This window comes from Natator depressus, chromosome 10 (genome assembly GCF_965152275.1).
Source record: "Natator depressus isolate rNatDep1 chromosome 10, rNatDep2.hap1, whole genome shotgun sequence".
Taxonomy (NCBI): domain Eukaryota; kingdom Metazoa; phylum Chordata; order Testudines; family Cheloniidae; genus Natator; species Natator depressus.
The window spans coordinates 57967152-57980868 of record NC_134243.1 but is presented as its reverse complement, the minus strand read 5'-3'; the positions used below and the strand labels follow the sequence as shown (position 1 = coordinate 57980868).

General features: G+C 41.7%; 2 protein-coding genes across 4 annotated transcripts in view; both read left to right on the top strand.

The window, feature by feature from the left end:
- CGNL1 (cingulin like 1) overlaps nucleotides 1-12536 on the top strand; it is a 114492-nt gene extending 101956 nt beyond the window's left edge. For 2 of the 3 annotated variants that reach the window (XM_074966261.1, XM_074966259.1), the window contains exons 16-19: nucleotides 6554-6678; nucleotides 7274-7382; nucleotides 8534-8697; nucleotides 10155-12536. In XM_074966261.1, coding sequence (XP_074822362.1) covers nucleotides 6554-6678; nucleotides 7274-7382; nucleotides 8534-8697; nucleotides 10155-10311 — 555 coding nt within the window. In that variant the 3' untranslated portion in view covers nucleotides 10312-12536. The remainder of the gene's footprint in view (nucleotides 1-6553; nucleotides 6679-7273; nucleotides 7383-8533; nucleotides 8698-10154) is intronic. The other variant, XM_074966260.1, reaches the window with a different exon arrangement.
- On the top strand, nucleotides 504-2404 carry LOC141994630 (uncharacterized). The gene is made up of 2 exons (XM_074964861.1): nucleotides 504-1302; nucleotides 1890-2404. The coding sequence occupies exons 1-2, from the start codon at nucleotides 720-722 to the stop codon at nucleotides 2402-2404; spliced, it is 1098 nt and encodes a 365-aa protein (XP_074820962.1). The 5' UTR covers nucleotides 504-719.
- Nucleotides 12537-13717: the final 1181 nt, after the last annotated feature.

Sequence of the window (13717 nt, the reverse complement as noted above, 5' to 3'; positions counted from 1 at the left end):
AGTTATCAAGTCTAGCACCCTGTGCTGAAGGAGGACTAAGGAAACCCAGACGCTCCCTGACAGGTTTGTCCATCCGGTTATTAAAAACCTCCAATGATGGGGGTTCCACAACCTCCCTTGGAAGCCTATTCCAGAGTTTAACAGCCCTTATAGTTAGAAAGTTTTTTCCAAATATCTAGCATAAATCTCCCTTGCTGCAGATTAAGCCCATTACGTCTTGTCCTACCTTTAGAGGACATGGAGAACAATTCATCAATGTCCTCTTTATAACAGCCATTAATATATTTGAAAACTGTTATCAGGTCCCCACTCAGTCTTGTTTTCTCAGGAAAAACAGGCCTAGTTTTTTAACCTTTCCTCATAGCCCTGGTCTACACTAGGACTTTAGGTCGAATTTAGCAGCATTAAATCGATGTAAACCTGCAACCGTCCACACGATGAAGCCCTTTATTTCGACTTAAAGGGCTCTTAAAATCGATTTCCTTACTCCACCCCTGACAAGTGGATTAGTGCTTAAATTGGCCTTGCCGGGTCGAATTTGGGGTACTGTGGACACAATTCGACGGTATTGGCCTCCGGAAGCTATCCCAGAGTGCTCCATTTTGACCGCTCTGGACAGCACTCTCAACTCAGATGCACTGGCCAGGTAGACAGGAAAAGAACCGCGATCTTTTGAATCTCATTTCCTATTTGGCCAGCGTGGCAAGCTGCAGGTGACCATGCAGAGCTCATCAGCAGAGGTGACCATGATGGAGTCCCAGAATCGCAAAAGAGCTCCAGCATGGACCGAACGGGAGGTACGGGATCTGATCGCTGTATGGGGAGAGGAATCCGTGCTATCAGAACTCCGTTCCAGTTTTCGAAATGCCAAAACCTTTGTCAAAATCTCCCAGGGCATGAAGGACAGAGGCCATAACAGGGACCCGAAGCAGTGCCGCGTGAAACTGAAGGAGCTGAGGCAAGCCTACCAGAAAACCAGAGAGACGAACGGCCGCTCTGGGTCAGAGCCCCAAACATGCCGCTTCTATGATGAGCTGCATGCCATTTTAGGGGGTTCAGCCACCACTACCCCAGCCGTGTTGTTTGACTCCTTCAATGGAGATGGAGGCAATACGGAAGCAGGTTTTGGGGACGAAGATGATGATGATGATGATGAGGTTGTAGATAGCTCACAGCAAGCAAGCGGAGAAACCGGTTTTCCCGACAGCCAGGAACTGTTTCTCACCCTGGACCTGGAGCCAGTACCCCCCGAACCCACCCAAGGCTGCCTCCTGGACCCAGCAGGCGGAGAAGGGACCTCCGGTGAGTGTACCTTTTAAAATACTATACATGGTTTAAAAGCAAGCATGTGAAAGGATTACTTTGCTCTGGCATTCGCGGCTCTCCTGGATATACTCCCAAAGCCTTTGCAAAAGGTTTCTGGGGAGGGCAGACTTATTGCGTCCTTCATGGTAGGGCACTTTACCACTCCAGGCCAGTAACACGTACTCGGGAATCATTGTACAACAAAGCATTGCAGTGTATGTTTGCTGGCGTTCAAACAACATCCGTTCTTTATCTCTCTGTGTTATCCTCAGGAGAGTGAGATATAATCCATGGTCACCTGGTTGAAATAGGGTGCTTTTCTTCAGAGGACACTCAGAGGAGCCCATTCCTACTGGGCTGTTTGCCTGCGGCTGAACAGAAATGTTCCCTGCTGTTAGCCACAGGGGGGGGGATGGTTGAGGGGGTAGCCACGCGGTGGGGGGAGGCAAAATGCGACCTTGTAACAAAAGCACATGTGCTATGTATGTAATGTTAACAGCAAGGTTTACCCTGAAAGAGTGTAGCCAGTGTTTTATAAAATGTGTCTTTTTAAATACCGCTGTCCCTTTTTTTTTCTCCACCAGCTGCATGTGTTTCAATGATCACAGGATCTTCTCCTTCCCAGAGGCTAGTGAAGATTAGAAAGAAAAAAAAATGCACTCGAGATGAAATGTTCTCTGAACTCATGCTGTCCTCCCACACTGACAGAGCACAGACGAATGCGTGGAGGCAAATAATGTCAGAGTGCAGGAAAGCACAAAATGACCGGGAGGAGAGGTGGCGGGCTGAAGAGAGGGCTGAAGCTGAAAGGTGGCGGCAGCGTGATGAGAGGAGGCAGGATTCAATGCTGAGGCTGCTGGAGGATCAAACCAGTATGCTCCAGTGTATGGCTGAGCTGCAGCAAAGGCAGCTGGAGCACAGACTGCCACTACAGCCCCTGTGTAACCAACCGCCCTCCTCCCCAAGTTCCATAGCCTCCACACCCAGACGCCCAAGAACGCGGTGGGGGAGCCACCGGCCAACCAGCCACTCCGCCACAGAGGATTGCCCAAAAAAAGAAGGCTGTCATTCAATAAATTTTAAAGTTGTAAACTTTTAAAGTGCTGTGTGGCATTTTCCTTCCTTCCTCCACCACCCCTCCTGGGCTACCTTGGTAGTCATCCCCCTATTTGTGTGATGAATGAATAAAGAATGCATGAATGTGAAGCAACAATGACTTTATTGCCTCTGCAAGCGGTGATCGAAGGGAGGAGGAGAGGGTGGTTAGCTTACAGGGAAGTAGAGTGAACCAAGGGGCGGGGGGTTTCATCAAGGAGAAACAAACAGAACTTTCACACCGTAGCCTGGCCAGTCATGAAACTGGTTTTCGAAGCTTCTCTGATGTGTACCGCGCCCTCCTGTGCTCTTCTAACCGCCCTGGTGTCTGGCTGCGCGTAACCAGCAGCCAGGCGATTTGCCTCAACCTCCCACCCCGCCATAAACGTCTCCCCCTTACTCTCACAGATATTGTGGAGCACATAGCAAGCAGTAATAACAGTGGGAATATTGGTTTCGCTGAGGTCTAAGCGAGTCAGTAAACTGCACCAGCGCGCCTTTAAACGTCCAAATGCACATTCTACCACCATTCTGCACTTGCTCAGCCTGTAGTTGAACAGCTCCTGACTACTGTCCAGGCTGCCTGTGTACGGCTTCATGAGCCATGGCATTAAGGGGTAGGCTGGGTCCCCAAGGATACATATAGGCATTTCAACATCCCCAACAGTTATTTTCTGGTCTGGGAATAAAGTCCCTTCTTGCAGCTTTTGAAACAGACCAGAGTTCCTGAAGATGCGAGCGTCATGTACCTTTCCCGGCCATCCCACGTTGATGTTGGTGAAACGTCCCTTGTGATCCACCAGAGCTTGCAGCACTATTGAAAAGTACCCCTTGCGGTTTATGTACTCGGCGGCTTGGTGCTCCGGTGCCAAGATAGGGATATGGGTTCTGTCTATGGCCCCACCACAGTTAGGGAATCCCATTGCAGCAAAGCCATCCACTATGACCTGCACATTTCCCAGGGTCACTACCCTTGATATCAGCAGATCTTTGATTGCGTGGGCTACTTGCATCACAGCAGCCCCAACAGTAGATTTGCCCACTCCAAATTGATTCCCAACTGACCGGTAGCTGTCTGGCGTTGCAAGCTTCCACAGGGCTATCGCCACTCGCTTCTCAACTGTGAGGGCTGCTCTCATCTTGGTATTCATGCGCTTCAGGGCAGGGGAAAGCAAGTCACAAAGTTCCATGAAAGTGCCCTTACGCATGCGAAAGTTTCGCAGCCACTGGGAATCGTCCCAGACCTGCAACACTATGCGGTCCCACCAGTCTGTGCTTGTTTCCCGAGCCCAGAATCGACGTTCCACAGCATGAACCTGCCCCATTAGCACCATGATGCATGCATTGGCAGGGCCCATGCTTTCAGAGAAATCTGTGTCCATGTCCTGATCACTCACGGACACTCGCGCTGACGTCGCCTCCTCGCCCGGTATCGCTTTGCCAGGTTCTGGTGCTGCATATACTGCTGGATAATGCATGTGGTGTTTAATGTGCTCCTAATTGCCAAAGTGAGCTGAGCGGCCTCCATGCTTGCCTTGGTATGGCGTCCGCACAGAAAAAAGGCGCGGAATGATTGTCTGCCGTTGCTCTGACAGAGGGAGGGGCGACTGACGACACGGCTTACAGGGTTGGCTTCAGGGAGCTAAAATCAACAAAGGGGGTGGCTTTACATCAAGGAGTATTTCAGGCAGGACTTCACGGAGGGTTCCAATAAGAAATGGTGCACCTAAGTTATTGTTCTTATTGGAACAAGGAGGTTAGCCTGGCCTCTGATTGATACATGGCTAGATTTACCTGGCTGCACCTTCTCTGTGAGTGACTGCAGTGTGACCTAGAGAAATGAGTCCCCTAGATGGGGGAGGAGGCAAATGAGTACAAAACAAATCTGGTCTATTTCTTGTTTTGATCCACTCCATCTATCTTTTACATCTTTGGCTGGCAGCAGACGGCGCAGAAGGACTGCATGCCATCCACATCTCATGGCTGCTCGGCAGAAGACGGTACAATAGGACTGCTAGCAATCCATATTGCCTGCCTGCTCACCATAAGACGGTTCAATAGGACTGACTGCAGGACTAAAGAGAATGACCTGGTCAAGTCACTCCAAATTTAGTCCCTGCGCCCATGTCTGCCCAGGCGCTCCCAGCCGACGCGGCCAGGAGTACCTTGGACATGACGATGACGGCTACCAGTCGTATTGTACCGTCTGCTGCCACAAGGCAATGGGTTGCTGCTACTGTGTAGCAATGCAGTACCGCGTCTGCCAGCACCCAGGAGACATACGGTGACGGTTACCTGAGCGGGCTCCATGCTTGCCGTGGTATGGCGTCCGCACAGGTAACTCAGGAAAAAAGGCGCGAAACGATTGTCTGCCCTTGCTTTCACGGAGGGAGGGAGGGAAGGGGGGACTGACGATATGTACCCAGAACCACCCGCGACAATGTTTTAGCCCCATCAGGCATTGGGATCTCAACCCAGAATTCCAATGGGCAGCGGAGACTGCGGGAACTGTGGGATAGCTACCCACAGTGCAACGCTCCGGAAGTCGACTCTAGCCTCGGTACTGTGGAAGCACTCCGCCGAGTTAATGCACTTAATGCACTTAGAGCATTTTCTGTGGGGACACACACACTCGAATATATAAAACCGATTTCTAAAAAACCGACTTCTATAAATTCGACCTTATTCCATAGTGTAGACATACCCATAGATCAGGTTTTCTAAACCTTTTATTGTTTTTGTTGCTTTCCCCTGAGCTCTCTCCAATTTGTCCACATCTTTCTTAAAGCGTGGCTCCCAGAATTGGACAGAGTGCTCCAGCTGAGGCCTCACCAGTGCCAGGTATAGTGGGACAGTTACCACACTCCCGTTAGTACACCTAAGAGACAAGGTGGGTGAGGGAATACCTTTTATTGGACCAACTTCTGCTGGTGAAAGAGACAAGCTTTCAAGCTCTGTGTAAACGTGAAAGCTTTTCTCTTTCACCTGCAGAAGTTGATCCAATAAAAGGTATTCCCTCACCCGCTCGAATATCCTGGAACTAATATAGCTACAACAGCATTGCACCCAAGAATGACATTAGCCAACTGCATCACATTGTTTACTCATGTTCAACTTGTCATCCACGATAACCCGCAGATCCTTTTCAACAGTACTACCACCTGGCCAGTTGCTCCCCATTTTGTAGGTGTACATTTGATTTTTCCTTCCCAAGTGAACTACTTTGCATTTGTCTTTTATTGAATTTCATCTTATTGATTTCTGACAAGTTATCTTGCTTGTTTTTCTTTTCTGCTCAAAAGATCAAATTTGATTAGTTGACATTAGGTTCTGCCTGGAATATTTAATTTAAAAAGTAGTTTTCGGTTTTAGGAAAAAATCACCCAAGCCAGGAACCTTCTTTGTTTTGTGCACCCATAACTTAACTTAAACTCCATGTGGGTTACCTGCTTAACCCAATCTCACAAGGAAAAAGCTACAGTGTCTGAGTGATTTACACCTGCAAAGGAATTGCATGACCAAATCACAGACCTTTTAAAAGTAAGAATTGAAGTATTAAGAATGGAAACATTGTCAGATCCTTGCCCACAACAGTGGCGCTGGACAAAGCTATAATAGTGCTCACACGTATGTGACACCTTTTATTATATATGCAGCAGCCGGCCATAGAGGTGTTCAGAATTTAAGACAAAACAATTTATCATGTAGCTTAAAATAATTCCAATGTGATATAGGAAATATTGAGCTATGTACAGAACAGTGAATGGGGGGGTCACAAGCTAGAAAACTCAGAGCTACAGCCAAACTTTCCAAAGGTTTTGGGGACTTCAAGCTAAGGAATCCAGTTCAGGCCTGTTTTTAATTCTAAATCTTGATTAAATTCTCCAGAGAGTAACTTTGAAACACAAAGATGGGTTAGCTAGGGGTTACAAGCCTCCTCACAAAGATTTCACTGGATGACTTTTTTTGGACAAGTGTAATACTCTTTTTGCTTACTCACTGGATGTAAAAGCACCTTAGCCCCTGTGTTTCTCTGCGTGGACTTGTTTTGTATTGAGCAATGCTTATGTTCGTTAATATGCCAATGCTGATTTTATTTTATTTATATATATATATATATATATAATAGTAATAATCTATGTTCTAATTCTAGAACAAAGATTTGAAGAGCCGAATCCTTCACCTTGAAGGTTCTTATAGGTCCAGTAAAGAAGGACTTGTTGCTCAAATGGAAGCAAGGATCACTGAGCTAGAGGGACGGCTAGAAAATGAAGAGAGGTAAAATAAGCTAAATCCAGAGCCTGGAAAGTATGTGTGCACATAGATGGGTGGCATTGTGCTAATTTAGTGTGACTTGGAAGGTTGTGTGGTCTCCAGGCCTATGATTGCAAAAAATTTTCACAAGCACTGAATTTGCACGACGTTTTATTTAAAAGCAAGCATTTAACATGTTCTTTTTAATTGCTACATCAATACAAAATCAATATGGGAATTGCTATATAACCCCTAACACTGAGTTGCCATACTAGTAGCGTTAGACATATCTCTTATTTTATCAATAGCTGCCATCAGTTATAGTCAAAGAAATGCCAGCTATAATTAAACATTTCCGTTTGCAGATGCATTTCAGCATTTATTTTTGGTGAGAAGTGCTTCTTGCCTTCTGAATTTTCTCAGTACGGCATTGAGAAAATAAGTATATTTTTCCTTAAGTGTTTATGCTTTGAATAAAATGTCAATATGTTTCGTAGAATCAGTACATCAAAGCAGATGCCATTAGTATTTATTTTGCACTTACAATATCACAAGGGCATAGGCTCAGAAGAATTTGGAATGATTCCAGCTGCCATTTCTACATGTCTGTGTTTTTTAGGGATCGGGCTAATCTCCAGCTAAGCAATCGCAGACTTGAACGGAAAGTGAAGGAACTAATGTTGGAAGTAGATGATGAACATCTCTCACTGACTGACCAAAAGGACCAGGTAGACAGAAAGATTTATACATAAACAGTCTGTTATTTCTGTAAATATAAATTACCGTGCATTGTATAGACAAGGATATTTAATGTTTAGAATACAGATAAATGTTTGATTATTATTTTTGTGAACTGATTTTACAAGATTCTTTTATTCCCAATGTCATTGTGTTCCTCAGCCTACTAGCAATAAGAGGGGAAATGTGACGTTTTAGGCTTCTCCTAAGACATTAGTAGAATGAAGGCATTTCATGTACAGATTACTAGCAGTGCTGTAGTCTTTGTTTATTTTTGAAATTTCATTGAACACTAGAAAGTGTCATCAACCAGAAGCAAATGCATACATTAGAAAGCAATATATGTTGTCCCCTACAAAAAAAAATCCTCTCGAAAGAAAGAAGCTTTTTAGATTTTTTTAAAATAAGCATATTCTGCAATTTGTAGTAGCAATGTGCATTACTGTTTCATGTGACTTTTCCTGATTCCTTGCTTACAGCATCGTTTGTTTTAGTAAAATGGGTCAAATAGTCTTTATTCCGCCTAGTGAACAAGCAGATTACACTTTCAAAATGTTTGCTATGGCAACAGTCATTCAATCTTTACTTTTAAAGTAATTTTTATGTATCCAAATATATATAACAAAATATAAAGTCTGTTAGTTTAAGCTACACTATGTATGCAGTGTAGTTGTACCCATGTCACTCCTAGGATATTAGAGAGGCAAGGTGGGTGAGGTAATATCTTTTATTGGACTAAGTTTGAAAGTTTGTGTCTCTCACCAACTGAAGTTGGTTCAATAAAAGATATTACCTCGCCCACCTTATCTAGCTTAAACTATGACACGCCAGTAACTCCAGGCTCAGGTTTTTTTTCTTTATTGAACACTGGATTCTACCACTGCATTGGTCTATACTATTATACATCCTCACAGTAGGTAGGAGGTATCTGTTTTGTTCTTTTCAATTTCAAAAACTACATTTACCATTACTTGATTGGTTTCAAAGACTAATGCTGACTTTCAACTGCTGCCCAGGTACGGTTCTGCAATATCATGACATTGGCAAAGCTGAGACTTCATTTCCCAGCTCATAGATTCTGGGAGAACAGAATTCCTTTATCAAAATATTCCTCTAATCAGCTGCTGTTTAAATATTTCAGTTGAGTTTGCGTTTGAAAGCAATGAAACGTCAGGTTGAAGAAGCTGAAGAAGAAATAGACAGACTGGAAAGTGCCAAAAAGAAACTTCAGAGGGAGTTAGAAGAGCAAATGGACATGAATGATCAGTTGCAAGGACAACTTAATGCTATAAAGAAGGAGTTAAGGTGGGATTTCTTATAAAAGCAGATACCTAGAACAGACCCACACACCACCAAATGTACACTTCAGTGCAGTTCTCACAGAATACTTATGAATGTCTTATAGGAGCATTGAGAATTAGTGCAAAAATTAAAGGCCTTTGTACATTACCCTTGTAAGCCATCATTTCCCCGACTTTCTTTCATGCTTAACTTGGCTCACATAATCTTAGCCTGCGAACAATGCTTTTCTTTGTCAAATTTCATTTTAAATTATACTGTAGGAGCATAAAACCAGGGACTCTGTAGTTCCAGATCGTTGTTTATGCATCCGTTGCTCAAAACCAATTCTGTACTTATAAAACAACTGGAAAATGCTAATCTGTTACTGCTCCAGCCCATCAGACTGGGACTGCCCTCTGACAGTTTAGGGTGTTTGCTGCCTCAGATGCAGAGCTGGCAGCAACGCTCCTGCAATACCTCCTCTGCAAATTCCCTCCCTCCTGGCCCTGGTAGGTGCTCCAGTTGTCAGCCCAGTTTACCAGGCTCTCTGAGCAGAGCTGGTGAGGCAGGGGAACAAGTGCCCATTGTCAGAGAACAGAATAACTGTATTTCATTGCAGAGATAAACTTACTTATGATAATTGAAGGGAATAGGTCTTCTGTGTTTAATTGTAAAAGTGTTTTTTTTATCAGAGCCATTGCTGGAGGGGCCTGGGTGCAAAGTTTGGAGTTTCTCCTGGCTGTTGTACGTTAACTAAAAGGCCCTGAAAAAACATTCTAATCTTGGGGGAGATTTAGGAAAAGATCAAATTTAGACGTTTACTCTGCTAAAGTTAGTAAAAAGATATTTACTATGTAGGGGAGAGTGTGTGTGTGTGTGTGTGTGTGTGTATATATATATATATATACACACACACACACACACACACATAGCATGTGGGTATATATATGTGTGTAGGATGTGTTATGGTGTATTATAAAGTTTTTATCAACATGAGTTGGAGGTGGGTGAAATTTTCAGGAATGTTGTTCAGCCCTCCCCACCCTGTATTCTGTGTAAACTACATATGCTAGAGGAAACATTTCAAAGTGATGGATATTTGAAGCTTTTGAGAGGTTTGGAAATGTCTGAATAAGTGCCAGCTGTGGTAAATTAGTATACAGGTGAGGTGCTCAAAGATGCATGATAAATTGTGGAGCTATGTGGTAAATGAATTTATTACATGGGTTTCATTCCACACATGTACGTATGTAAGCTATTATATAGATAGCGGTTTGGGGTATTTAGATGCTTTTGAAAATCCTACCCTAAATAATTTAGGAGAATAAATCCCTGTGACTTACTTAAAGTAACACAGGCACTAATCCCAACCAGAATTAATATAATCAGTGCTACGATGTTCGTTTTCCAGAGTACATGTACATGTTACACATACATCCATATGGTATCGCTGTATAGACATGTATATATTTTTGTTGTAGCAGACGGAAGAAGTCACCAAGTAAAGTGTTTACTGATCTTGATGATGGCGATGATGAAGAAGATGATGATGATGATGATTTCAGTACGGATGGAGAGAGCCTTTATGAAGCACCTTCAGGATATAAATCCTCAAAAGACAATGATACAAAAAGCTAAAACTGACTCAAACCTGTGATTCTGTGAAACTAATTTAGGCTGATCTGTTATCAAGGACCTGCAGATTCCAAGAGGCAAAAGACTAAACAGAATTGAGAGCTGAAGATCTTTACATCTGTATTGTGCCATTTTCATATTTAGATCTTCTTTGTGTGACAAAGAAAACAGAAAGCAAGATTGCATTGTAAAACATCTAGAAATATGGCATGTACCTGTTACCTTTGAGAAAACATTTATAACTGGGATGATGTTTCAAATCAGAAATGTGATTTTGCTAAAATTCTTTTTAAATTAAGTAAACCGAAATGAGAGCCATCTGAAAGTCATTGAACACTACTTTATTTGAGGTTGTTGCTAAAGGTTTTTTTCCTAGAATTTAAGAAACCATAGTGCAGAAGATTATTTAAGAATTGTAAGTAGGGGAAACTGATGTATAGAGTGTAAATATTTTAAACTAGACCTTTTTGTTAACTACTCTAGTGCCATTTTGTAAAGCTTCAAAAATTTTATAGATCAGTTTCATATGAAAAGTACTTAAATCTATTTTGAACATTATGCGTTTTAACTAAAAAAAGAAACAAATACATTTTAAGAATACATGTATTAAGGGAGCAGATTCATTGTTTTCAAGGCAAGAAACACAGTTGAATTTTAAATTCAGTATAAATTTTACTATATGTCATCTACAAATTAGAGATCAGATGCTGGCTTGCATGATTAAACCCCTAAAATCCAAATCCCGTTTATTGACTTCAAAGAGACCATCACTTGTGTATGGTGAGCAAGAGTTGGTCTTAGGGTTATAGGAATCTTTTGTCTACAAAGCCATCTGCCATTAGTAGGGAATACTGAGAACAATTTTAGTTATTTCTTGCAACATCTTTTCCCAAAGATAGCTCATTGCTGCCAGGTGCAGAGCATTCTGGGCCTTATCAGCAAAACACTTTTTAAGCAACTGGTTTACCTGAGGCCTGTGAGCACTCCCATTGCTTTTGGTAAGATTACTCATGGGCTGCAAGTTAAGCATGTTCTTAAGTGCTTTGATTAACTGGTCCCAGAGTGCTCTGTACCTAGCAGGATGAAGCCCAGGTTTGAGGAAAAGTTAATATTTAACATATACCCTGTAATCTGATTTTATATTTCTATCTTTAGTGCCTGTTCATAACATTTTGCAGTCTCCAGGAATATATGCAGTTTATGGCACTTTGGAGATTATCTTGATCAGTCTTGTAAAGAAACTTTGAAAAACATGTATTGGAAATTTGTGGGTTTTATTTTAAACTTTTTACAGTTGATTACTAAATGTATTATCACCTGTATAATTTGTATCATGCCTCCTCCCTGCTTTGCTCTTTTGCAAATTTAGCATCTTTGGAAATCTGTTGCCAAATAATTTTGATAATAAGCCATAGCTAAATCCTATCTGATTAGCAACTTCTTTCAAACGATATTTAAGTAAGCATTTCTCTGCTGCGTCGACCAAATAACCATTTATTTTGATGTAGTTATAAATTATTAGAACCTGGAGGTGTTAAAATTTTCCTTTTACTCCTGCAGACTTACCTACAGAAGAAGTTAAGCTTGGCAGTTCTGAAAGTGAAGCAGCTGTTTGTTTTTGTTTTTTTTAAAAAGTATGTAAACAGCCATCCTGACAAGGAAATATCACATCTCTTCCAATGTGGTTACATAGAAACAAAACAATTAAGGCCCCAATCCTGCCATTTACAATGTGAGGGTGCAGCAATCCATTCCCTTGTTGTAAATTGCAGGATCAGAGCCCATATCATCATCATCTTATATATGATTTCAATAGCACCTGACATTTATAGGAAATAAGTTACTATCATCATCCAGATTACGTTATCTCTGAAATGTGTATATGCTTTCCAGTTAATTAGTTTTCTGGTTTATATAAATTAATCCCTTTTCAGTGATCTCCTTTGTACTACTTCAGTAATGTTAAAAAAAAAATCTGGAAAATCTGCGCTATGTTGTATTGACAATCATCCGATAACCTCTTGTGATTTATTTTTTGTTTTATTTTATATTTTAACATGAATTTAACTGTAAACAGCTGATAATTTTCAGTTCTGTTTCAGCACTCTTATCTTAATGTTCATAAATTACTATTCTTTCAAGCCACTGAGAAAAGATCAATTAACATTGCAGCTACCTCCAGGTACACTAAACTGTAAAAGAAAAATCATTTAAAATAAAGTATATCAGCCAAATGCATTCATTTCTACTTTTTATGTTGAATTCTCGTTGATTTGGTGTTTGAACTGCATACTGCAGAATGCATGTATTTAAAATATGTTAAGGAAAAATTGTCCTGGAAATATTATTGTTATAAGCAAGTTTCTATATTTCCTTCCACTTGGAAAGGTAAATTTAATCCAGAACATTCTGTTTTACAAGAAGATAGAAAATCTTATAAAAAGCTTATAAAAATAATATAGAGGAAAGAGCCATATTTGTTGTAAACTCTAATAAAGATATAGATTAAATTAATACTGCCCTTATCCATACAGTTAGGTCTCGTAATAATTGGGCCTACAACTTTATCCTAATTATAGTCTGAATTAAAGGAAGTGGGTGAAAGTTTATTAACTGTCACAATAACCTCTAACAATAGATATGGGTGGGAAATGGTGCAAAAGGGAGTCAGAGTGAATTAGTCCAAACAAAGAGGCCTACTAATATAATTCAAGGACTGTGTTAAGATCATATCTGGTAAACTAATGAAATGTGGGACCAGAAATCAATGGACCAAAAATGGTGTGTCATAAATTAGGCCTAATTGGTGAACAAAATAACGAGGGGATGAGCAATTCCAACCCTAACCGTAACCTTTTTGGAATCCTAAAAATAAAACAAAAAGGATTAGAAGCAGCAGAAGAAGCTGTTTTGCCAACAACCGCTGCAGCAACCTTTGTCATCATGCCTGCCACCCACACCATCTCCTGGGACCCAAGGGTCTGCTGTGACATTGTTGGCCTTCATCATCCGAATTCCAAGACGTGTCCTGACAAGACCAGGCCAAAGAGAGGGACCAAGATGACATTGCCATCTCCACCAGCTCTGGCTAAATCCTGAATACCATCTGGAATGTGGGATTTTGTTGGCCCTTCCCCTCCCTGCACGCGTCCTTTTCCTTCCCCACCTTATTTGTTCTCTTTTTTTTGTCTTCTGTTCAGTAAGAGTCTGGCTTACCTGGCCAAGTCTGTATATTTTGCAACACTGCTGTAAGCCTATGACCATAAAAATACAGATAAAGCAATGCTCTAACCAGCCTGACACTGGTACAACAGAGTGGCTGATAAGACCATGTGCTGTGCCTGTTTTTTTCCAGCAGTGAGGTTGCAAGTGAAAGTCAACGCTAGAGATAGAAGCTGCATTTTCTGTC

Bases quoted from the DNA above. Each gene is read 5' to 3' on its own strand.
- LOC141994630 (XM_074964861.1), top strand. From the start codon at position 720: ATGCAGAGCTCATCAGCAGAGGTGACCATGATGGAGTCCCAGAATCGC. The intron at 1,303-1,889 runs GTGAGTGTACCT...TTTCTCCACCAG, and splicing joins AGGCGGAGAAGGGACCTCCG to CTGCATGTGTTTCAATGATC.